The 25,872-nt window shown below is 37.5% G+C and overlaps 1 protein-coding gene and 2 non-coding genes across 10 annotated transcripts in view; all 3 read left to right on the top strand.

The window, feature by feature from the left end:
- Positions 1 to 25,872, top strand: part of CNOT1 (CCR4-NOT transcription complex subunit 1) — an 82,390-nt gene that overhangs the window by 48,016 nt on the left and 8,502 nt on the right. Inside the window, exons 17-42 of one of the 8 annotated variants that reach the window (XM_061138636.1) lie at positions 2,454 to 2,604; positions 3,784 to 3,985; positions 4,955 to 5,098; positions 6,149 to 6,273; positions 6,693 to 6,979; positions 7,868 to 7,946; positions 9,960 to 10,190; positions 10,512 to 10,652; positions 11,711 to 11,890; positions 13,322 to 13,438; positions 13,760 to 13,870; positions 14,213 to 14,290; positions 14,469 to 14,646; positions 15,443 to 15,573; positions 16,188 to 16,484; positions 17,182 to 17,322; positions 17,416 to 17,520; positions 18,126 to 18,245; positions 19,564 to 19,755; positions 20,316 to 20,458; positions 20,910 to 21,018; positions 21,117 to 21,286; positions 21,934 to 22,165; positions 24,135 to 24,383; positions 25,339 to 25,502; positions 25,694 to 25,811. In XM_061138636.1, coding sequence (XP_060994619.1) covers positions 2,454 to 2,604; positions 3,784 to 3,985; positions 4,955 to 5,098; positions 6,149 to 6,273; positions 6,693 to 6,979; positions 7,868 to 7,946; positions 9,960 to 10,190; positions 10,512 to 10,652; positions 11,711 to 11,890; positions 13,322 to 13,438; positions 13,760 to 13,870; positions 14,213 to 14,290; positions 14,469 to 14,646; positions 15,443 to 15,573; positions 16,188 to 16,484; positions 17,182 to 17,322; positions 17,416 to 17,520; positions 18,126 to 18,245; positions 19,564 to 19,755; positions 20,316 to 20,458; positions 20,910 to 21,018; positions 21,117 to 21,286; positions 21,934 to 22,165; positions 24,135 to 24,383; positions 25,339 to 25,502; positions 25,694 to 25,811 — 4,195 coding nt within the window. Of the gene's footprint in view, positions 1 to 2,453; positions 2,605 to 3,783; positions 3,986 to 4,951; positions 5,099 to 6,148; positions 6,274 to 6,692; positions 6,980 to 7,867; positions 7,947 to 9,959; positions 10,191 to 10,511; positions 10,653 to 11,710; positions 11,891 to 13,321; positions 13,439 to 13,759; positions 13,871 to 14,212; positions 14,291 to 14,468; positions 14,647 to 15,442; positions 15,574 to 16,187; positions 16,485 to 17,181; positions 17,323 to 17,415; positions 17,521 to 18,125; positions 18,246 to 19,563; positions 19,756 to 20,315; positions 20,459 to 20,909; positions 21,019 to 21,116; positions 21,287 to 21,933; positions 22,187 to 24,134; positions 24,384 to 25,338; positions 25,503 to 25,693; positions 25,812 to 25,872 lie in introns of all 8 variants that reach the window. The other 7 variants (XM_061138633.1, XM_061138637.1, XM_061138634.1 and 4 more) reach the window with 7 other exon arrangements.
- On the top strand, positions 2,893 to 3,028 carry LOC133055328 (small nucleolar RNA SNORA50). Its single transcript, XR_009692617.1, has one exon. It is a non-coding gene; the product is annotated as a small nucleolar RNA SNORA50 (small nucleolar RNA).
- On the top strand, positions 12,392 to 12,530 carry LOC133055327 (small nucleolar RNA SNORA46). The gene has a single exon (XR_009692616.1). It is a non-coding gene; the product is annotated as a small nucleolar RNA SNORA46 (small nucleolar RNA).

Below are 25,872 nucleotides of genomic sequence, written 5' to 3'. Positions count from 1 at the left end.
TATATTCTTTTTGTAATTTCTGAAGCATAGTAAAATGAATACCTGTGTGATTCTCAAAGGGGAATAGTAGCATTATTTCAGTAGAGAACTCTGGATCTGACATTCACAACATTAATTTACTGGTCAGGAGGTCACAGCTCCATTCTGCAGATGCCTCATGATAAAGGCATTGAGTAGAACATTGTGTAAGTTATGTGGTAATCTCTTGGTCAGTGCATGCAAAATACAAAGTAGCAGACAAACACAAATCAAGGGACGTTGTATAAAAACAAAAAACTGGCTTCTACTTTTTTAAAAAAATCAAGTTTAAGAAAGAGAAATAAAAGTTGATGAATTCTGACAGTTTAAAGAAGCAAAATAGATGTGACAACCCAGTGCAATGCATCCTGATCCAAGGGGTAAAAAACAGCATTGAGGACATTATGGGAATAATTGATGTAATTTGAATCTGACCTATTTTATTTTATCTTTGCCCAACTTGTATTGGATTTCATAAATGTTGTTTTACAAGGTTATGTAAGAAAATGCCCTTGTTCTTAGAAAACAGGTAGTAAAGTATTTAGGGATAAAAGATACATGATGTATCTAATCTAAAATGTTTTGGAGAGAAGTGGATATTATAGAAAAAATGGTTAAATAAATAGGGCAAAATGTAGCTAATTGGTGAGTGAAGCATTTATGGGAGTTCCTTTTAGTACTCTGGTCTCTTAAGTTTGGAATTTTGTCGGATATGACAAGTTCTGAAATAGCAAGGAATAATATTTTAATTAACCATTTTTATCAATCATAAGATACACAGTTTTAATATTATACCATCTCTGAAATGATGATTCATCTCATTGGTGACCTTTTACAATTAGAATTAACCCAGTTAATTTTGTAGAGCGTGTAAAATAATGGTGTGGCTTACAGTTGAAGGCATTTTGTGTTGAATACAATATGATATGCTTGTAGCCATTAACCCATGGCATAGATATCTTTGAAACGGTTTTCCTTTTAATTTAAAGTGTTTTTTGGTGTGTGGTATGTGTGTTTATTATTAGTAAAACACAGATACCTTTTTCAAATGCAAAAATTCTAAAACGGTATATTCAATGAAATTTTCGTTTAGACTCTGTTGCCTCCATCTTCTAGTTTTCTTTGCCTTTAGTTCACCATTTTTGTTTATTTTGTGGGTTATCTCTGGGTTACAAGTGTATATATTTTCCTTTTACCTGTCGAAAAGGTGGTAGTATATTATATACTTTCTGCACCATGCTTCTTTCATTTGATTATATATCCCAGAGTTCACACCAAACAATTAGAGTTTCTTTATTCCTCGTATTTGCTGTGTAGTACTCTACTAAATAGATGTTTTGTGCCTTAGTGAACTAGTACCTATTTGTGAATATTTAGTTTGTTTTCACTATATATCACAAATAATGTTGGAATGAATAGCATTTTGCATCCATTATCTTTGCCAGTGTATATTTGGGCCCATTAGAAGTGGAATTATTAGGTTAAAGGGAAATGGCATATGCAATTTTGTTAGGTGCTGTAAAATTTTTCTCCATAGCAAGTTCTCCATTTATTATAACCAGAGGCAGTTGGTCTATTTCCCCATAGTTTTGTGCTTATCTGAAAGATAATTTTTTTGTTTTGGTTGTGCCTCATGGCATATGGGATGTTAGTTCCCCAACCAGAGATTGAACCTACACCCCCTGAAGTGGAAGCTCAGAGTCTTAACCAGTGGTCCTCTAGAGAATTCTCTGAACTGTTTCATGTAGAGTTTTATTTGGTACTTTTAATATCCTAATCTGTCCTCTCCCTCCCCTCAGAAACAACTTTCTTGTCTGAGTGACTGCTTTTACTTTTTAGAGTCAAAAGTATGATTAAGAATTTAGAGGGTAAGATCTAAGACAGTAGGAAGTTTGCATAGCATTTGTGAGTGCAAGGGGTTCCACAGTTTCAGGAGACAATAGCACCCTGTGATAGGAAAGCGGACTTTTCTGTCAAACATACAGCCTGATTCACATTTTAGAAGTCAGTTTTTTACGTGCTTGCCTAATACAGTTACTTCGTGTATGGCATTTTTATCTATACTTAAATTAATGTCTTATTTTTGACTGAGAACCTTGTCTAAAGATTGTTTATCTGTTTACTTTGATATGTCCACATTTGTGCATAATTTTTGATGAAGTAGTTGAGGATATGGAATGTTTTTTAGAGTGGTATTTCAAAATATACGGGCAGCACTATACCCAAGCCTTGTTAATTTCAGAGGTGTTAATTTTCACAAGAAAGGCAGTGCTCAGAAAATCCTGGTGATTAATGACAGATACAGAGACATGGGATATGGTGGAAATTGAGCCATAGGTTCCAGCAAGCTTTCTATTTATTAGAAATCCAGATTTGTTTGTTTAGGTGTTCTAGGGAATAATTAATGATATTTTTCACTTTTCGTTTCTCTTCAGGAGTGTTTCTCAGGAGTTATCAGAAACCATCCTCACCATGGTGGCCAATTGCAGTAACGTTATGAACAAGGCCAGGCAACCACCACCTGGAGTTATGCCAAAAGGACGCCCTCCTAGTGCTAGCAGCTTAGACGCCATTTCTCCTGTTCAGGTAAATGAACACTACATTTGATACATCTCCATTTGTTCATAGATTTGAAATAGAATAAACTTCTACATCATCATTAATATTCTACTCAAAGGAGATTTTTGTCTGAATTTATTACATTTTAGATAACTGCATGTCTAGTATCCACTTAAAGGAGATCTGTAAATAGGCATTGTGGTTGAGAATAGATTTGAATCATTAAACAGACTATGAGAGGAAAGATACAAAACAGCTTAGACAGGTATATGGTAAGGGCTTCTTTTTAAAATAAGAATAACAGACTTGAGAAATAAGCACTGCCTTTGAACCTGATGTGTCTTGTTTGTAGCTTCACGGGCCAAGCAACAGTGCTAGAGCATAAGGACTTGTTATAACTGGGGCTCTTCAGCTCTCAACTGAACTGCTCTTTTAAAAACAAGGTACATTTAAGTTACTCCCTGACACCAACCACCCCCTTCTCTCTGGGAGCAACATATTCCGCTTCTATTTTCAGCTGCATTGAATGGCAGATTGGGGTTTATTTTAAGAAAGAGCATTTAGGGAACCACTTCAGTGACCACTTTATAAAAGGCATATCATATATTATTTTCTATAGTCACAGAAGTCTGAAATAATGTCAACAAACTAAGAAGCTTGGAAGTGCAGTTATTAGTTATTTTATAAAATCCTTTGGTATGAATAGTATACCTTGTTTTTTGTTTTTTTAAATTAGAGCTGATCTCCTCTAACCCCAAGATTCTCAAAGTTTGACAAGATTTGTTTTGACTAGATTTCTAATTTCTAATGTTTTTATTGTATTAAAAGTTAAGCTAATTGAAATTTGTTTACATTAAAGGGGCCTATTGGAAATTATAAGGATTGCCCCATGTCACGACTAAATGTTTAGTAGTACAGCCTCAGAGAACTTCATCTGAAATGTTATTCTTGAAGTTTTATAGCCCTTATATTGTGGCTCTGGTTCTTTGTCAGGGGCTCTTTAAACCACTGTATCACAGATTCTGTGATATAGTTGTGATACATTAAGAAAAATGACTGGTACACTTGATTTTGGGGGTTAAGCATCATCATGTTTTGCAGTTTATTAAGCATTTGAAGAGCTATTGCTAAAGATTGCTTTACCTGTGTCATTATCTGCCTTTGCTTGAAGTGTGTTTAATACGTTTTTATAATGTTTTTCTTTAGATTGACCCTCTTGCTGGAATGGCATCTCTTAGTATAGGTGGTTCAGCTGCCCCTCACACCCAGAGTATGCAGGGCTTTCCTCCAAATTTGGGTTCTGCATTCAGTACCCCACAGTCACCAGCAAAAGCATTTCCACCCCTTTCAACCCCAAATCAGACAACTGCATTCAGTGGTATTGGAGGACTTTCATCACAGCTCCCAGGTAAGAGGAGTGGTGGGTAGGGGTACAGACTATTTGTAAGCTTCATCGTGCCTTAGTGTATATAAAGTGTTCTGAGTCACTGTGATAACAGAAAAGTGCTTAAACTAAATTGTGAAAGTTATTTTCACATCCATAGCTGGGAAGAGAAAAACATTACATTAATTTAGTCAAATTGTAATGAGGATATTTTTATACTTACACATTTTTTACTTGAGTTATTCAGTAAGGATTCTATTACCACATGATACTATAAGCAGTAACAACTTTGTTAATCACGTTCTAAAGAACTTAGGCTTAGATCAAAACTCATAGCTTTATAAATTACCCAACGTTCGTATAATAAAGGCAAAATGTTTCATGCATCAGATTCAGGTATATGTCCTGCCTTTTTGCACCTACCTTGAAAATGTTAGGAAATCAGTAGAACTTTCCCACGTATTTTGGCTTTTAACTTAACGTGCAAGTAAAGTTTACATTTTCCCCCGTAGTACCCACATGTTTCTCCTAAGCTGTTTGCACCTTTTATTGCCAGAGTATAAGTTTAGAGTACTAAAACCTAATTAGTGAAATGTTGTAATAACTTGGGCTTCCCTGATAGCTCACTTGGTAAAGAATCCGCCTGCAGTGCAGGAGACCCCAGTTCGATTCCTGGGTCAGGAAGATCCACTGGAAAAGGGTTGGGCTACCCACTCCAATATTCTTGGGCTTCTCTTGTGGCTCAGTTGGTAAAGAACCCGCCTGCACATGCGGGAGACCTGGGTTTGATCCCTAGGTTGGGAAGATTCCATGGCAGCCTGACTGGTATAGAAACTGGGGCTCTTGGACTCCCTGCAGTGTAATAACTCTGTAACCTAGTTGCAACTGAGTTAACAAAAGACCATGACTTTTTAATTAAGAACTTGTGTCTTTTATAAAGTGAAGAAGATGAGTAATGATAAGACTTTTGGCTGCCTTCGTTCTTTCTAGTAGGTGGTCTTGGCACAGGCAGCCTGACTGGTATAGGAACTGGGGCTCTTGGACTCCCTGCAGTGAATAGCGATCCTTTTGTACAGAGGAAGCTGGGTACCTCTGGACTGAACCAGCCTACATTCCAGCAGAGTAAGATGAAACCTTGTAAGTGGTAGTGTTGTCTGTGATTGTGAAGTGTGACTGATACATATGTAACTTACATGTCCAATTTGTTGTCCCCAGAGATAGATGGACAAAAACTTTGACTTTGTCTTAATATGTTGTTATAAAGCCATTATGTTGATATGCCTCCTAGATCGGTGGGAGTATCATGAATTTAAATTTTTAAAACAAAAATTTGAGGTATTCTGCCTTTGATCCTGTATTGTCAGAAGAAGGTGACAGTTAAGAGGTAGCATTCTTCAAGGTGTTATCCTAAGAGTAAGGAGCAAAGTAAAAAAGATTGAGTAGTTTAAATCTATGTATGTAAACCTTTTTTGTTTTTTAAACAAATCAGGAGCAGCCAGGAAAATCTCAGATTTCTGTTTCAGTTTTGCCAGTTTATGAAGTAAATAACTATATTTTAATGTTACAGCTTTATGATATATACACATAATTATTGCCATATATGTTACAAAAATCAAATTTTAAACTTTGAATCTCCTTTAGTAAGCTATTTAAAGGTCAGAGGAGTCTTCTTTGTAAATACATATATATCATTGACTTATAAATATCCTTGTCATTGGGACTAAATATTCATTATCCAAGGTTTGAAAGTATACAAACTGATTTGAAAATATTAGTGTGAAAGGCTTGTCTGAATGTTATGTTCTGTAGCATGCTTTGTGTTTCTATCAATGTGTCATGCATATGCACTGCTAATTCTTACATGTAAGAGGTGATAAAGTAACCTGGAATGAGGTTGTATTAAGGGTAAGTGCATTATAAATTTGAACCTAGTGAACTTTCATGGTGTGAAAAGTCCTTATATAAAGTACTGAGATAGAACTGTGGTTGTAGGGCAGTTTTGTTAAAATCTCTTGTGTCCTTGGAGCAGTTGAATATTGAAACTTGACCCCCTTAACACTTCATTTTAGTTTTTTTTTCTTCCTCTTAAAATTCAAACTATATTGGTCTTTCTGGCTCTGTGTGCTTAATGTGGGGGAGTAAAGGAGGAGCCTAAATGCCCACTGTTTACTTTTCTGTTTTTAACAGCGGACTTGTCTCAGGTGTGGCCAGAGGCAAATCAGCACTTTAGTAAAGAGATAGATGATGAAGCAAACAGCTATTTCCAGAGAATATATAATCACCCACCACATCCAACCATGTCTGTTGATGAGGTGAGTGTCCAGAATGATCTAATTCTATATGGTTTAGGTAAATCTTAAATAAATGCCTCTTTCAAAGTGATATATAACATCGAGTGTTTTGATATGTCTCTTTAATATTTATCTCAAGCTCAGTTTATTGTTCAATATTCTACTTAACAATTGAGAATATTTGAGGAGTGCATTCCCTGGTAGCTCAGCTGGTAAAGAATCCACCTGCAGTGCAGGAGACCCCGGTTTGCTTCCTGGGTGGGAAAGATCCCCTGGAGAAGGGAAAGACTTACCCACTCCAGTATTCTGGCCTAGAGAATTCCATGGACTGTATAGTCCATGGGGTCACAAAGAGTTGGACATGACTGAGCAACTTTCACTTCACTATCTTAATAACGGTTTCCTTTATGTGTGTATCATTTTTGTCTTGCTTTTTCCAGGTATTAGAAATGCTACAGAGATTTAAAGATTCTACCATAAAGAGGGAACGAGAAGTATTTAACTGTATGCTAAGGAACTTGTTTGAAGAATATCGGTTCTTCCCCCAATACCCTGATAAAGAGTTACATATAACAGCCTGCCTGTTTGGGGGAATAATCGAAAAAGGACTGGTCACTTACATGGCACTAGGTTTGGCCCTGCGATACGTTCTTGAAGCCTTACGCAAGCCTTTTGGATCCAAAATGTATTATTTTGGGATTGCTGCACTAGATAGATTTAAAAATAGGTGAGTGGATAGGTTTTCTGTGAAGGTTCTCTCTTTTAATGAAAGAAGAAACAGTAGCTTACTTTTCAGCTAATTCTTCTATGCTTTATATGGTATTAACTAACCTTAATGACTGTATGAAGTAAAAGAAAGAAGTGAAAACAGTTTGTTATATTTACCAAATAAGTGGTTGGAGAAGTAGAAAATAGCAGTTTTTTTTTGTTTTTTTTTTTTTGGTTTGTTTACTGAACTATACTTTATAATATGTGAAAGTCAGTATTTTAGGTTAATAGGTCTTTGAAATTCAAACAGTTGTGTTACCACTACCACCACAATCAAAATACTGAATATTTTTGTCACCCTCATGAAGTTCGCTTACTTCCCCTTTGTAGTTAACTTTCCACACATCTAACCTCTGGCAATCATTGATTGGATTTGTCTCTTTTTTCCAGAGTATTATTTAAAGGGAGCCCTATACAGTGTGTATGAGTCTGACTTCTTAAGCTGAGCATGATGCTTCCAAGATTTATCCATGTTACTGCATGTTTCAGTTTCTTTTTATTGCAGAATAGTATTCTGTTGTATGGGTTCATCAGCAAACTGTTTTTCTCTTCACCTGTTGATGAACATTTGGGATTTAGCTAGCTGGAAAGATAGTAGTTTTAATGGCTCATTGTAATCTTAAGTAAAACAAAACCTTTTAAAAAAAGGTTTTTTTGATTCAGAAAGGGTGATGTTCACAAGTATTTTCCCTCTCTTCTTTGTTCTTCCTTTTGACATTCTCTTCAAATAAGGTATCTCAAAGGTAGAAATGGGAGAAATGGCCTAGATTAGCTTTTGAAAAATTTGAAATTGTACTGCCTCTGTTCTTACATGAAATGGTAAATGAATAAATGTTTTTGTTGACAGATTGAAGGACTATCCCCAGTATTGTCAGCACTTGGCTTCGATCAGTCACTTTATGCAATTTCCACATCATTTACAGGAGGTAAGTGTCTTCAGTACCTAAGTAATTGAAGGGTTTATCTGTTTTAATTTGAATTTGGATTTACTGGCAATGGCATTAAGATTGCCTAATGATTGTTCTGACATAGGTATACATATTATTTGTTGCTTGTTTTGTAGCTTAACCATGAAAAAATAGGAATTTTATATTATCTTTTGTAAGCAGTGGTTTTGCTTGATTTGATAAAAGGCTTTTGCCAGTTGTTTAGCCTAATAATTCTATCAAGGAGTAGAAATCTTACACTGTTAACCAAGAATCCCTGCCTGAGTCTAAAAAGAATTTGGAGTGGGACTCTGATAAAAATAAGTGTTCCTCTGATTTAGATGTTAATGTGAATCAGAGCTATTTTTTTCTGTTGTTGTTGTTTGGGTTTTTTGTTTGTTTTGGTTTGGTTTTGGGGGGCTGCTCTGTGTGGCTTGTGGGATCTTAGTTCCCTAACTAGGGATTGAACCTGGCCCATGATAGTGAAAGAGCCCAGCCCTAACCACTGGACCGCCAGGAAATTCCCCAGACCTGTTGCATATAAAAGTTTTTAGATCAGTGTTTCTTAAAAATACAGCCTTCTTAAACTATAGATTCCTTCAAGGTTAAAAAAGAGACAGTCCCTAAGGAAATGGACCTACAGAATATACATTTTAAACCATGTTATGTGATTATTCTTGAAATTTGTAAACATTTCTTTAATGATTGATTTTACGTGATTACTAAATATTCACACTTTCATCTTACCTTTGGTCAAAGTCAGCTTACAGAGAACAAGAAAAGAAAGTTGATTAATCTCTGTTAACTTTATTTTACTTTTTTCAGTACAAAGCAGATGAACTCCTTTATAAGATCATATTTTAAGAAACCAGTTCAGAATTTGAACTGATTTTAATTCTGTATTGTAGTTTAGTCCAGCACTTTCTACCTCATTCCACTGGGTTTGTTTGTAGGAGTGCAGAGTGTCATGATGATTTAGCCTCGGAAACCACAGCGTAGGAGGTAGGAGTATATTCATGCCTATTGAGGGGTTTTGGAGGGCTATGCCAAAATTATGGCACTGAAAACTAGGCAAGAAAGCAGAGTTTGAAAAGCTGGGATGGGAAGTCAGAGGCTACTACAATCAGATGATCTTGAAATTCAGATCTGGGACCTTGAAAGACTAGAGAGGGAGAATAAGGGAGGTGGTACGAAAGTGATCACACTAACAGTGATCCTGAGTTCCCACTTTAACACATTTATTACCCAGAGAAGGGGAGAGAAGTCATTGTTTATTTTTCAGTTTAAAGGGCTGTATTTTTCCTTCTTGAAAATGTCTCATTTTTTGAATAAAGTTACGGTGTATGTGTGTGTGTGTGTGTGTGTATATATACACACGTATATATAGGTACTAGTTTTTTGTCGGGAACAAGCTGTTGGTAATAGTATCAGGAAGGCTGTGTCAGTCTTCTAATTTGTGTGGGAGAAGGAATTTTTTTGGACTGGGAAATGTGGAGGAGAGGGACAAAACGTATCTTAGAACATTGCTTACCCTCCAGTTGGCTAGGTGGTATAAACTGTTCTTGTTTTGTGCCATTAGCTTTACTGAGAGAGAACTCACGCTGCAGTGTTTTTTAGGCTGTGGTTTTTCTCATTAGCATCCAATAGAAATCAGTTTATTATATAAATTTTAGAACCTTTAAGTTTACTTATATGAAGGAATTTAAGGAAATTTATAGGCAAGCATTTGTGGCTACATTTTTAAAATTTGTTTTTTTAGACTGGTTCTCTTATAAACACTTAAGCATAGTAACATTTTAGCTTTACTTCTTCAGAAGTTTGTGGTATCCACTTACATATTACACATATGGGAATATGCACCAGAATGGGGCAAGATGTAAGGGAGATAGATGAACCAAAAGAATGCTATGAAATGATTTCCAGTCTCTCAGAAGTGAGGGGAGTTTAATTCAAGTATTTCAGTTTCTGTTAAAAATTCTTATTTAATGTGTTTTTCTCTCCCTACCTCTATAGTATATTGAGTATGGACAGCAATCTAGAGATCCTCCTGTGAAAATGCAGGGCTCTATCACAACCCCTGGAAGTATTGCACTGGCTCAAGCCCAGGCCCAGGCCCAGGTTCCAGCAAAAGCTCCCCTTGCTGGCCAGGTTAGCACTATGGTAACCACCTCAACAACCACCACTGTTGCGAAAACGGTTACAGTCACCAGGCCAACTGGAGTCAGCTTTAAGAAAGATGTGCCAGTAAGTAGGTCTATCTTCTTTCTTTGTTGTATTTGTTGTTACATTGCAATATGTCCAGTAGTGAGCATGTACTTTATTATAAATAACACATGCCTATTAAAAAAAGCATGAAAGATCAGCATTTCTCCCTTGTGCCACCCCGATTTTCCACATGCAGCCCCTATGAATAGTTCAGTACATGTTCTTGCCAGCACTTCAAGTGCACAGTTGTACATACCATATGTATTTTATGTACTAAAGGAATCTGTGTACATATCCCACCCCTGGGATTTGTCTGGTAAGGATTTTAGCTTGTTAATTTTATGCATTTTATTTCTTCAGCCTTCTATTAATACAACAAATATAGATACATTGCTTGTGGCCACAGATCAAACTGAGAGAATCGTAGAGCCCCCAGAAAATATCCAGGAGAAAATTGCTTTTATCTTCAACAACCTTTCCCAGTCAAATATGACACAAAAGGTGAGTCTGAAGTAATAGTTTATGTATCACTACAAATGTTCTCTGTTGTTTTTCTTGATGGATTGGGGGATTTATATTTGATATTCTCTACCCTTTTTAATCTTTAAAGGTGGAGATAAGAGAATCAAAATGAAGGGAACATGGATGTACAACTAGTGGTTGTGGACTCTGCAGATGTTAAATAGCACTGATTTTATTTATTAATTTTGGCCGCATGGCATGGCCTGTGGGATCTTCGTTCCCTCACCAGGGATCGAACCAAACTCACACTCCCTGCAGTGGAAGTGTAGCCTCTTAACCACTGAACTTCCAGGGAAGTCCCAAATAGTATTGTTTTGCAGTGAGTTACAGGCTTTTTGAAGTAAACTTGAAAGTGATTTCATGATGATGGGAATTTCATTTGTATTTCTAGTCACAATTCACGTCCTCCCAGAGATCAATAACAGCTTGTGAAAAGAATTGATGCTTGCCTTACAAGATCATGTGCTAAGATAATACTTGGAAATGTCTGTTTCGTCAATACTAATTAGCCTTAACAAGTGGGTTTTGAGATGTAATTTATAATGCAAGTACTGTCTTTGAGAATCGCACCATAATTGATTGGGGGAAAATTTTGAAGCATTTTGCATGCTTTTTGGAAGAAGACTTTCAAACTTTACAAATAATTCCTAGAGATAGAAATGTAGAAAAACATAGTTCTGGCATCAGGCTTGTTAATAACAGGTTGTAGATTAGTAATTTATCTTCTTTTGTTCAGATGGAGAGTAAGTAAGATGGGGATGAGGGACTACATGTTTTGTAATTTTAAAGCTTAAAGGGACCATAGATGTTTCAGTTCTAATTACCCAGCTTAAGAGATGATTGACTGTATACTTATATGGACTTGAATATACTGTACTTGATAGCATCTATGTAAAATTGGGGAGATGTAGCATGTTGCTTTAGCAACTGATTTTGCAAGGAGCCATACACTGTAGTCGTGTTCACAGAAATGAAACATAAAACTGTATTTTATCATCTTTTAATTGAATACTTCCCATGTTGTAATGGTTGGCTAGGTTGAAGAACTGAAGGAAACTGTAAAGGAAGAGTTTATGCCTTGGGTTTCACAATACCTGGTTATGAAGAGAGTCAGTATTGAGCCAAACTTTCACAGCCTGTATTCAAACTTCCTTGACACGCTGAAGAATCCTGAATTTAATAAGATGGTTCTGAATGAGACCTATAGAAACATCAAAGTAAGTGTTCTTGTATTTTTTTTTTTTTTAATTGAAGGATAATTGCTTTACAGAATTTTGTTTTCTGTCAAACCTTTTATTACTGTTTTTAGTTTGGAAATATTTGATTACACAGGTGGAATTGGGGGGTATTGTTTTCTCCTGTATGTTGTATTTGTTACAGTATTTATGCAGGTTGCTTTAGGCATTGTTTCAAACACAGAACTAAATTTTCATGAAGAATTTAGTCTCACAGACATACTCATTTTCATCGTTCTGTACCATACCATCATTTATGTCTTAAATGCCATATATCTCAAGACTCTTGAATGTTGTAAAATAGCTGTTTAGGATTCTCAGAAGTTCCTTTTAAGGTCAAACATTTCCTAATGGGCTAATGCTTGTTCTATAAAATCTTAAGTATTTTTCTTAGGAAAAATAATTTTTAAAGAAAACAGTGTGAACCAGCATATAGCTGAAAACATTCTTGGCTGAATAACTTGGGATATTGGCTTAGGAACCAGCACTATATTTAAACCTGTGAATAGGAATTTTCCCTATTCTTGGTTACGCTGTGGTGCAAGAGAATTCCTGGCTCCTTTCTGTTGCACAGCTGACTTTGTGCCATTCTGCTGTTGCTGTATGGAGTTAAGGAACATAACTAAATTCAGCCTTTGTCATTTGATAGCAGGGATTGTTGGGATATGAAAATCTCTGCATAATTTGGGTCAAAAGATTCTTTCTTTTAAACAAAAGTATAAATTTAAACTAATAACCATAAAAGGTATTATGTAGGAAATGAATGTATGAATGTATGCAAGACACTGGAGTGTTGATTCTGTCTCCCTTAAGAAAGTTGAAAGTAGAGAATTGATGAAATGGATTAGGTCTTCTCGAAGTGTGTAAGCAATATTACAGTGTATTCCAGAAAGTTATCATAGTTGTTTCCAAAGATAATGCTAAAGATCACAACAGAGCACTGCAATCTTCTTATACTCCTTAGTATGCCTGCTATCTGGGAAGGACTTAAAATTCATAGCTGTAGTGTTCATTTGAATTGAATTTAGCTCTTCAAAATAGATTTGCAGTTGAGTCGCTGCTTCAAACTTAGCTTAAATTTTCCGTTTTAAAATACTTTGCTGTGGGACCATACATGCTACGTGGTGTTACTGCATGTCAATATGACATATTTTACATTTTTTACCTTCTGTAAAATTTATTTCTGTAAATTTTTTAACCTTTTTTTAAAATGTAAAGACATTTGAAGGTAAAAATGTCACTGAACACAACAAAATATTGCAGTGATACGTGGACAGGATCTACCTTGGGGCATACCTTCTCAGTATTTATGGCTTGTTTTTAATGTAGAATAATGGAATTCTTAAACATTTAGTTGAGAATGTTTTTTTATAAGCTCATTTTCATACCTTTCTTAATCCTACACTGTTTCAGGTACTCCTGACCTCTGATAAAGCTGCAGCCAATTTCTCCGATCGGTCTTTGCTGAAGAACTTGGGACATTGGCTAGGAATGATTACACTAGCTAAAAATAAACCCATCTTACACACTGTGAGTTTTAACCAAAGGCTCATGTAAACATTGAGAATGTTCATACAGCATATTCTATCAAAATCTTGACGTTACTTGGGGCTGTTTTGACGGGGTGTCTGTGAAGGTTTGGCCCATGTTTTGAAACTCCAATTGCATGCTCATGGCCTCACAATGTTTAGCAAGATAAAAGGTATGATTGTTACTCCTGGCTTTTCATAAGGTGAGGGTCAATTATTGATTCCAATTTTGGGGATGAGTTTGGCAGAGTATAATTGGGGATATTGAATAAGGAATTTTCTAATATATTCCCAGCATTTAAAAATTTGTTTGTTTTTCTAGGACTTGGATGTAAAATCTTTGCTGCTAGAGGCTTATGTTAAAGGACAGCAAGAGTTGCTCTATGTAGTGCCCTTTGTTGCCAAAGTCTTAGAATCTAGCATTCGTAGTGTGGTGAGTAAATTTTAATATTTTATTCAATACTGATTTGAGTCATCTAATGAGAGTTCGTTTGTTTTGGCACAAGGTCAAGAGGCTATTTCCTCAGTTCTTAGCAACGTGGAGCTAGATCAGTTAGTTTTCCTCAGGGAAGCTTGGGATTTCCAAATTGAGAGGCTCGGTAGTATACAGGACTCACTTTAATGGGTAGCTTTGGGTTTTGGTGTTTTTCTGAAATACGAGTTGTGGGAAGACTAGCGATTTTATTATGGCCACATGGGTGTGAGTGCTTAACTGTTAGATAATACATATTAAAGAGTGAGTTTGGGGCAAGCTTAACATAATGGTTTTCTTCAGGTTTTTAGGCCACCCAACCCCTGGACAATGGCGATTATGAATGTATTAGCTGAGCTACATCAGGAACATGACTTAAAGGTAAGTTTGTTGCTCTTTATCCTTAGGAACACTGTCTTCCTTTACATTATTAAAATTTACAGGAAAAAGAGGGTATTTAGTGGGGGGAGCACTATGACAAATGGATGAGAATACTGTCTATTATTATGAAGCTGAATATTCATTTTTAATATTCTCATTGAATATTGGAATTACACAGTTAAACTTGAAGTTTGAAATTGAGGTCCTCTGTAAGAATCTTGCATTAGACATCAATGAGCTAAAACCTGGAAACCTCCTAAAGGATAAAGATCGCCTGAAGAACTTAGATGAGCAACTCTCTGCTCCAAAGAAAGATGTCAAGCAGCCAGAGGAGCTCCCTCCTATCACAACCACAAGTAAGTGTGATAATTAGCTCTCTATTTATCATAGGTTCTCTTCAGTGGTACATTCTTTTTTTTTTATTTTTCCAATGGTACATTCCTATGCATCTAGCAAATTGTAATTTTCTAGGTAATGTGGGGTTGCAATTTTGTATACTTCCTGGTGAGCCTTCTAAATTTTTAAGGAAATGTTAGTAATGTCTAGGCATTGTCTTAGTGTGTCTGTCTGGTAATTCTGTCTGTGGTATTCGTAACTAATATCATTAATCAGTTGTTCCTCATATTCCCCCTCAGCCAGGCTTTGACATTGTTTGAGGTCTTAGAGAAAGGAGTGCAGTGGCATGAAGACCTGTGTTATTCCTCAAATCTGGGGATGGCCAGATTGGCTTAACCCATTCGGGGAGTGGGTTTAACATGCATGAAGAGGACTGGGAGCTTTAGGAGGTGTGGTTAGAATAAACCAGCTTTTCTTTTTTCTCAGCCCTCAAGAATCCCCAGGTAAACTAGGAAACAGAATAGGTTGAAAATTGATAATACATTATATATAGAAGAATGCGACAAGGTTTGGGCCAGCTAATGTGGCATGACCCCTCAATTCATTCCTGTGCCCAGGTGCACGGCCAGTGACTGAGTTTTACATGCTTTGTTCAGGTTGTGATAATTCAGGGTGGGAAAAATGTGACCTGTGGCACCCCTCCCCACCCCCATCCAGTCAGTTTAGTTAGATTAAGACCACATGATGCCCTGCTAATGTTATAGTAGTCAGGAAGTGTGCTTCTTTCATTAGCTGTTATTTTTTCTCTGCATTTAGCAACTTCTACAACACCAGCCACCAGCACCACCTGCACAGCCACCGTCCCACCACAGCCACAGTACAGCTACCACGACATCAATGTCTACTCCCTCGCAGGCCTGGCGCCGCACATTACGCTGAACCCAACGGTGAGTGAACCCTTACTTTGTGATGAGGTCAGCTGGTTACTTTCCCTTCCCTTTTCAACTTCCTTATCTGGATTCCTAAGTTGTAGGCTTTTGTTGCAGAGAGTAGGAATCACTATGTGTAGTATAAGTTCATCATAAATATTTTTTAACTTTCTTAAAAATTCAGTAAATACCCATAAGTAGTCTTTCAAGTAAAGCAAAAGATTTCAATATAATTTTTTATTAATAAAATGCTTGCTATTTTGAAAATAATAGTTTTTGTAGAAAGCTTTTTTTTCTATTATCTTGATTATTTTTGCATTTCCCCATGCTACTAAAGAAGTTACTTCCTTTAGGAGTACTCAAGCCACAAATTTTGACTAACTAGGGTAGTGTCTTTAGGCATCTTGTAATGAACAGTTTGCCCATTAAACTTGATGTGTAATCATGTATCACAAGATATAGTGACTACTATGCCCTCTTTGGAGCCCAGCTTTCTGAGCTTTTCTTTATTTAAAGTAGAAATTGGTAGTTCGTGGTTAACTTGGAAGTAATTCAAAGACAAGGGTGTGATTACTGATAGAAATTTGGTTGTTTTATTTAAACAAGTTGTTGACTTCTTTTTTCCTCCCTAGATTCCCTTGTTTCAGGCCCATCCACAGCTGAAGCAGTGTGTGCGCCAAGCAATTGAACGGGCCGTCCAGGAGCTGGTCCATCCTGTGGTGGACCGATCAATTAAGATTGCCATGACTACTTGTGAGCAAATAGTCAGGAAAGATTTTGCCCTGGATTCTGAGGAATCTCGAATGCGAATAGCAGCTCATCACATGATGCGGAACTTGACAGCTGGAATGGCCATGATTACTTGCAGGGAACCTTTACTCATGAGCATATCAACCAACCTGAAAAACAGTTTTGCCTCAGCCCTTCGTGTAAGTTTACTGTTTTCTTGTAGTATAAAACTCGTTACTGCTTATCTGAAAAAGCTCATTTTTATTTGCTTGTAGCGGTGAGCATTCCACGCACTCTTAATAGTCACCATGTGTGTTTGATGTCTTCCTCTTAGATTTGTCAGTTCTGTGAGGTCGTGTTTATTTTTGTTTATTTTATCCTAAGTAGTGTTTGGCAAATAGTAGATACTCCAGATACTTACTGGTTTAAAGAAATGAAGGATATTTTGAAAACTGCCTAAGTTTAACAGTCTTGATTCTGTTTACCGTCAAGAATTTAGATTTAAAGCACTTTGGAGTAGGACAGTACAAAACAGTTTAAAGTGACTATGCATGCGTGCACACATACATAAGCACATAGCCTCTTCAGATAACTCAGTTACTCATTTGGGGTCTCAGATGTCATGGTTAATAATACCTTTGTTTACTGCTTTATTGCTTTCATAGTGTTCACCATCTTCACAACAAGCTGGTAAGATGTTTCAGTTGAGTAGTGTATCATCTTATAGATGAAGATGATTGTTAGATTACTTCATGGTCACAGCTAATAAGTCATAAGTAGAGTTGGAACTTCTAAAATTAATTTGCCCAAACATTGCATTTTCTATTATCCCATCTATCTGTTTCGTGTACCCACAGAAAACTTTAAATTTTTTTCTGTCTCTTCTCCTCCCAATAGACTGCAAGCCCACAACAAAGGGAAATGATGGATCAGGCAGCTGCTCAATTAGCTCAGGACAATTGTGAATTAGCTTGCTGTTTTATTCAGAAGACTGCAGTAGAAAAAGCAGGCCCTGAGATGGACAAGAGATTAGCAACTGTAAGTGTTTAGCATTTGCCTTTTAAGTATTTGTTTTTCCATTCAAGAAAGTGCCTCATAACAAGAACCTCAGTGATTTTTTTTTGTTTGCAGGAATTTGAGCTGAGAAAACATGCTAGGCAAGAAGGGCGAAGGTACTGTGATCCTGTTGTGTTAACATACCAAGCTGAGCGGATGCCCGAGCAAATCAGGCTGAAAGTGAGTCTTGGGGCTCTGTCTTTCCCTGCCCTGTCTCTCCCTGCCCTGTCTCTGTTTTCTTTCTGAGGGCTGGGATAGGGGTTAAATTCTGTTTCTGAGGAAGCATGTTATTTCTCTTAAAGGCTGCCTGTGGGGAAGACACAGAAATAGCTTAGATGTATCCCCTCCCCCTGTTGTTGAAGTGCTGCTGTTAAAAGTTCATATGCCTTCTAGTTTTTGTTTCTGAGCTTGGTCTTCCCTTCTGATACCTGAGTTTTTGTTGCTTGTTGGTGAGAAGACAATGTTGAGAAATCTTACCATTTTTACAGCTCCATTGGAGAATTGCACTGGCCGCATGGTCCTACTTGAGGCATTTGCCAGTGGAAAAAGTCTTTATAAATGAGGGTGACTCTGACAGGTCTCAGGGAAAATAGAAAACACTGAACTGTGTGTGTGCACATGCATGCCTATTTAGTCTTGTGTTAAATGTTGTAAAGACTACCTCCTGTCTGTGTCCCTTCTCAAAATCCTGGTGCAAACTTTCCCATGCAAAGTTTCCAATTTGATAAAAAGGTCTCCCTTGATTGTGAAGAGGATCCTGTTAAAACAGGTTTTCTTTTTCCGAGGTTGGTGGTGTGGACCCAAAGCAGCTGGCTGTTTATGAAGAGTTTGCACGCAATGTGCCTGGCTTCTTGCCTACAAATGATTTAAGTCAGCCCACAGGATTTTTAGCCCAGCCCATGAAGGTAAGTACTTGTCTTGGATTAAATTGAGGAATTTACAGTTTAATTTGAATGTTTCTGTCAGTTAATCTGTCACTTGTTCCCAGGAGCTTAAGCTACAAGGGAAAAAAATTACCCACAGCTGTCGCATTGTGGAGTGTAGCTACCCTTTGTATCACATCAGCATGGCATTCGGGAATTTTTTTTAATCCACGAGGTTGATTTAACCTTCATATTTGGCATAACTAAAGGAATTTACTTGGTGACTTCATGGTTTGCCCTGTTCTTTGTAAAAAGATTTTCTAAAAATTTGAAATGTTATAAAAGTTGAAAATGTGAGGGGGAAACATTTTCTTCTGAACCATTTGAACATAGGTGCTGACCTTGATGTTCCAGTCACTCTTGTATCCTTTAGTCTGTGTTTCCTGTTACAAAGACATTCTATGTGACCATAGTAAAACCATTGAAATCGGAGTTAACACCGATACATTAATATCATCTAATCCTTAGACCTCATTCAGGTTTTACAGAGTGTCCTAATATGGTCTTTTTATAGTAAAAGAATCTAAATCAGAGTCACACACGTCATTGAATCCCTAGTGGCCTGGTGGTAGCATAGGACTTTGCTCTGCCACTGTGGGGCCCGTGTTTGGTTTCCTGTCAGGGAACGAAAGGTCTCACAAGCTGCGTTCCCCCACTCCACCCCCCAGAAAAAGAATCGCATTTCATTTAGCTGACACATTTAAAACTTTTCCCCCAAGTCAATCTAGCCTAGCTCCTTTTCTCATCTTCCATGGCCTTGACACTTTGATTACAGGCCCATGGTTTAGTGGAATGACCTAATTTGGGTTTGTACAATATGTTCTCATGAATAGATTCAGGTAGTACATGTTTGATAGGAATATCACAGAAATGATGCTGTGTTTTTGTTCTCTTACTGAGTTTTAACAGTTGGACTGAATACTATATTTTCCATGGTTTGAATTACTTACTTTCATAGGCTGCAAAGAGATTATTAGATGCTACAAGGGGGTGCTGCCCTCAGCCTGTCTCATTGTTTATCATGCCCTCTTTCATCACTTGTTGGTGTTGATGTTTGCAAAGCTTTCCACTGTCAAGTAAAACCCCACGCCCCTAGTGCTTATTTTGCACTGCCCCACCTAACAGTATCAAGATGAAATAGTTCAGGAAGGGAAATGAAAGAGCCTTTCCATGTTTTTGATGAAAAAGAAATTAAGGGTAGTAAACATACCCAATTTTAAATTGCTGCTTGTGCCAGTGAAAAGTCTTTTAATTCTGCTCCCCCCTCCCCCCCCTTTGGTTGTTTCCTCCTCCAAAACAGCAAGCTTGGGCAACAGATGATGTAGCTCAGATTTATGATAAGTGTATTACAGAACTGGAGCAGCATCTTCACGCTATCCCGCCAACTTTGGCCATGAACCCCCAAGCTCAGGCCCTCAGAAGTCTTCTGGAGGTTGTAGTATTATCACGGAACTCTCGAGATGCCATTGCTGCTCTTGGATTGCTCCAGAAGGTTAGTGTTCTTAATCTGTTTGTTTTAGAAGATGCTAAGTTTGTAAACATCTGGTGACCTGCACCATTATCTACTTTATGGTTAAGATTTTAAAAAATTAATATAAAGCAGGTTCTGTTCTGTAGTAAGCAGGTGATTTTCTCCAGAGTAGAGTGTTACAAATAGTTACAAATTTTAAAGTGGGAAATCTTTCTTTTTTTCCCATAAAGGTAAGATTTTCAGGAATTATGATTATTTAAGAAACTTTAAAAGATATTCCCTTAGGTTTTGAGAGACAGTTGATCTAGGTACTTGTGGGGGGCAGGGTGTGGGGCCACAGTGGGTTTTGGCTCTGCAGGGACAGTGAAGCCTTTTCTGACAGTGAGGAATGTAGTAAGTATAGACTGGAAGGAGCTGGGAGAGGGTGTGTGTGAGGCAAGTGGAAAGGGTTTTGGTGTGTGGGGAGAGATTCTTTACTGAGGCCTTAGAAGATACATTGTACTTTGTATCAAGGTTTGGTATTGACTTTGATATTTGGGCTGAGTATTGTATTTTCCAGAATGCTTTTTTCCCTTCGATAGGCTGTAGAGGGCTTACTGGATGCCACCAGTGGTGCTGATGCTGACCTCCTCCTTCGCTACAGAGAGTGCCACCTCTTGGTCTTGAAAGCTCTTCAAGATGGCCGGGCATATGGGTCTCCATGGTGTAACAAACAGATCACAAGGTCAGTCCCTGTCTTAGAAGAGTAATATTTATTCAGCTGCCTTCTCACACGCCACATGGCCCTTTTCATGAAGTTCAGACATACGGAATTTCTAATTTTAAGTAGTGAGAATTATTCTTTTTCCACCTGTTGACCATGATGCATACAGAAAACCAGTACCTTGTTGGGGAATAAATTGGTTTCAGTGATTTTATAGAAGTGATACTTATAAATATATAATGTCTTAAATGGAATGCTTTGTTTTCGAGATTTAGCAAAACTTTAACACTGGGTTATCTGTTCTTCATTACTGGTTATTTTAAATCTTGGAAACTGATAAACTGATTTTCAGTTGGTACTCAAAGCATCCTTAATTTGGAATAAGTTAACATTGAATGAAGCGGGCCCTTTATTTCACCTGATCCACAGTATGGGTGAGCCTTTATGAATAAAGGAATACTGACTTTCCTAGGTGCCTAATTGAGTGTCGGGATGAATACAAATATAACGTGGAGGCAGTGGAGTTGCTAATCCGCAATCATCTGGTCAACATGCAGCAGTATGATCTTCACCTGGCCCAGGTATGGAAGGAATCAGACGGGAGAAGAGGCTCTGGTGGCTGGGAGGTGTGTCTGCTGTCGGTGCTGTCCCTCTTACGTTGTGCTTTCTGTGTTGCCAGTCAATGGAGAATGGTTTAAACTACATGGCTGTGGCATTTGCTATGCAATTGGTAAAAATACTGCTGGTGGATGAAAGGAGTGTTGCCCATGTTACTGAGGCAGATCTGTTCCACACCATTGAAACCCTCATGAGGATTAATGCTCACTCCAGAGGCAATGCTCCTGAAGGGTGAGAAGGAAATGTTTTGGGGTGGTTGTGCATTCTGCAGTTTTAGAAATGAGTGTGTAGACTTACTAACGTTCCCTGTTACATAACAGCTTTATCTACAACATATGGTAAGCTTTGGTGAGGCCTAATATTGTCCCTTGAAATATGAAAGCTTAACTAACTGCTGCCAAGCCCTCTTGCTGCAGACCAGTACATACAGCACTAGGTTTGGTGGCAGAGTCCTCTGTTGAAGGCCTGGCTCTGCTGCTTAAAATCTGATTTTAGACAAGTTGACTTATCCTCCCTAAGCTTTTTTCTTATATAAAATGGAAATAGTATCTTGAATAGCTGTTGAGAATTAAGATAAGTAATGCAAAGCATGGCACATAGTGGGCATGCAGTGAATAATTTTTTGACCACGGACATCAGCTCCATTTCATTGGGCGTTTTTTGGTCAAGAAGTGACTTAACTGAAGTCAGTCATTTGCACATTGTGTCCTCATGGGTAAACAGATACAAAGAAAACCAAGGATAGTTTTGTTTAATTATGGGAATGGTAAATGATCATCACTCTTGTGGTTTCTATTAAATAAGCAAATTTCCAACTGTATGTCTTTGAAATCACAACCATGAGTAGACTGATTTTCATTCTGGATTTATTGTACTAGATTGCCCCAACTGATGGAAGTAGTGCGATCCAACTATGAAGCAATGATTGATCGTGCTCATGGAGGCCCTAACTTTATGATGCATTCTGGGATCTCTCAAGCCTCAGAGTATGATGATCCTCCAGGCCTGAGGGAGAAGGCAGAGTATCTTCTGAGGGAATGGGTGAATCTCTACCATTCAGCAGCAGCTGGTCGTGACAGTACCAAAGCTTTCTCTGCGTTTGTTGGACAGGTAGAGCTTTTGGAAAGAAAGGTGCTTTTTATTCAACATAAGTAGGGTGTGATGCCTCCATTATTAAAGCTCAGTATTATGTACCTGTGGTCAGTTACCTCCATACTCATGTAAACCAAAAATGTCTTCATCATTACTCAGTTAAATTGATACTGTTTATTTTCTCATCATTGGTCACTAAGCAGTAAAGTCAGCATTTCCTACTCCCTTTAGTACTTCTTATCTGATTTCAGTTGTCACAGCTACAGAATACAGTGGACCAGATAATGAACAATAAAACTGCCAGATGTATATAGTAATTTTACCAGCTTGATTATCAGCAGTGATGAGGTTATGGGCTAAGTTAAGTTCTGTAACAGCCCATGTTGAAAATAAAGCAAGGAGCCCCTGCTGGTCTCGTGGTTCAGATTTGGTGCTTTCACTTTGGTGACTCGAGTTCAGTCCCTGGCTGGGGAACTGAGATCCTGCAAGCTGTGAGACACAGCCAAAAAAACAAAAACATAGAAAATTGAAAATATAACAGAAAAACTTCAGTATTTAAATGGTAGTGCTTTTTATAGTTCTAAATTAGTTAGCTTAGCTATCTCCTAAAATACTTATGTCTGCATTTTGACCATTGTATTTCTTCAAACTGAGACCAAAGCTTAGGTGTGCCACCAAAGAAAGATTCAAATTATCTTTGATTTGAATGACAAATGAATATGGAAGAGCTGGTTTGAATTTTAGAAGTTGTTAGGAATTGGATTTACTTTTCAACATAATTGATTTTTTTAGTTAAATCATAATAAGTAAGTTTCTCCCTTAAAAGAATCCAAAGAATTATCAAACATACCCTATTGAAAAGCTGCTACTGCATACTTAGAGCTTGATTTCCAATTTGGATGGAGGAATTTCAAATCAATTGGTTTTTGTGATCATTGATATTTCATGGGTATGGATGTGGCACCTGTCTCAGCTCTTCCTCTTGGCTTATTTGCTCCTGTTTCTTCTCTTCATTTGAAAAAGATAATGTATTACATTGTTCTGTGCTTTTGAATCTTTTTGAGAATTCCTTTTTCCTCTTATGCTCCCTCTTAATCATAGCAGTCTGTCCTCATTTCTTCTCCCCACTTAGTTTTTTAGATTTCATTGTACAGAAGTCCCTTTGCAGGCCATCTGTTTTGCCTAGGGTATTATTAACATCAGTTCAGCTGTGTTAATTACCTATCAAGGGACAGTTAGCTTGACCATTATCTTGGAAACTTTTTAAAACAAGTTTTCATTCTGGGCTTGGTTTCATTGCTTAGTAAGCACTGACCTCCCTCTGCAGCCTTAATGTTTTTTACACTGTCTTCTTTTTCTTTTTTTGTACTAGCCAAATAACTTATCTGCTTCACTTCCAGATTATGTCATAAAATTTGTACTTTATCCTTTCTTTTAAATAAACTTACCTTTTTCACTTTATCTTAATTTACATTAAAATAGCTGGGTATGATCTGTGAGCATTTTAATTTGGTACCTACTTCTTGTATAAATTATTATTTGATTTTCCTAGTACAGCTAGTTGGAGTTTTCAAAAATTTTGTTGTTTTTGGTTAAGTCAGATGGAAGAAAGATGGAAGAAATTATCTTAAATTTTGTGAGGAAGTAAAGTATATGTAACTTAATATCTTACTTGGGGGAAATACACATTGACCAGAATGTCTTAATATGACTTAATGGGTTACTAAAAAGGTGGTTTAACTTGCATAGTTAACTTTTGAAATTATTGACTATGGACTGCTTGTTTAAGATTGCCCTGTTATTATCTTCTTTCTCATTTTCCATCAGAATTGATGGAATTCTGTCATGGGTTCTACTGTTTGACAAAGTAACAGTTAGAAATGTGACAATAGGATTAAATGAGAGAATACTTCTTAACGTGAAAATTAAACGTTTATTCATGTGTGTTATCTCATCCTGCCTTCTGATGTTTTTGTTCCCTTGGTAGATGCACCAGCAAGGAATCCTGAAGACTGATGACCTCATAACAAGGTTCTTCCGTCTGTGTACTGAAATGTGTGTTGAGATCAGTTACCGAGCTCAGGCAGAGCAGCAGCACAACCCTGCTGCCAACCCCACCATGATCCGAGCCAAGTGCTACCACAACCTGGATGCCTTTGTCCGCCTCATTGCACTGCTAGTAAAGCACTCAGGGGAGGCCACCAACACGGTCACAAAGATCAACCTGCTGAACAAGGTCTGATCCTTTCTTGGTTGAGACTTCTGCACGCTTGAAGTCTGCATCAGTGGTTCTCAACCCTACAGGGCCCTCAAAACATTTTGTAGTATCTCCCTTTCTGTCCAGAAATTAAATTCATAGATAATAAGTAAACATAATCACCGAATTTTAGAAGAGGAGTATGGTGCCTTAACTGAAAGACACCCTCCCTGAAAACAAAAATATGTAAGGTATCTTCAGTGCGTTCCTGTTTGGTAATGACTACAGGAGAAGATACGTAGGTAGTATAAGATTTGTGCCCATGTACAGAGTTATGTATGGGTTGAATGGGATGGCTAGACACCTCCATTGATAACATAAGACTGACAACTCAGATACCATGAGTGACATTGCAGTTGTCTTTGATTTTCTGAAAAGGAACAGTTTTTCTTTGATTTCTGCAGTGGAATTCCTGGTAATTTGAATGTTAAGATAGTGCAAAAATGAACGTAGACTTTGGTCTTGGATAGTTACAAATGGGTTTCACGTCCCCTGCTCTTCAGTGGTGAAATCAAGTGGCGTGCAGGATAGTTCTGCAACGTTTCCGCAACCTAACAGCATATCTGACCTCCCATCTCCTAAATGCCAAGAGAAGTATACATCACTTGCCTCCTGTAAGCTTTATGTCAGACCAGAAAAATTAGGTTGGTTGTGTAAACAGGATAAAATATGATGTACCATGCTGACTTTTAGAGCTTTAGAAAAATTTGTGGAGCGTGTACATGTCTGGCCCACGGTTATGGAAATTCAGAGAAAACATACAAAACTACAGGGCAAATCAAACCACCGTGTGTGGTCCCTTTGGCTTCCAGTATATAATTTTATATTTACTTCCATGTGAGGCATAAGAATGAAAGGTATGAAGCATGACTACAGAGTGGTAAATGAACTATCTTCATGAATTTACACGCTGTATAATCTATGTGCTCTATAGGTCCTCGGTATAGTAGTGGGAGTTCTCCTACAGGATCATGATGTTCGGCAAAGTGAATTTCAGCAGCTTCCCTACCATCGAATTTTTATCATGCTGCTCTTGGAACTCAATGCACCTGAGCATGTGTTGGAAACCATTAATTTCCAGACACTTACAGCTTTCTGGTGAGTTATTGTTGAAAATAATATTGTTAAGGATTGCTGTTTTAGTGTCATAAAATTTGAGAAGAACTCTGTGGGTTGGAAGCATGTTGATTCACAATGTAGGTTGCATGTTGTCTACTTGTCTTTTTTTTTTTTTTTAAAAAAAAACGTTAAGTTGGACTGTGCTTCTGATTAAGGTTTTTTTCTTTCAGCAACACATTCCACATCTTGAGGCCTACCAAAGCTCCTGGCTTTGTGTATGCTTGGCTTGAACTGATCTCCCATCGGATATTTATTGCAAGAATGCTGGCACACACGCCCCAGCAGAAGGTGTGGCCGCAGTTTATCTGCTGCAGATGAAGACTGTAACTACCTGGGACTTACTAGCACT

This window comes from Dama dama, chromosome 4, assembly GCF_033118175.1.
Source record: "Dama dama isolate Ldn47 chromosome 4, ASM3311817v1, whole genome shotgun sequence".
Taxonomy (NCBI): Eukaryota; Metazoa; Chordata; class Mammalia; order Artiodactyla; family Cervidae; genus Dama; species Dama dama.
This window is presented reverse-complemented; position numbering and strand designations above follow the sequence as displayed.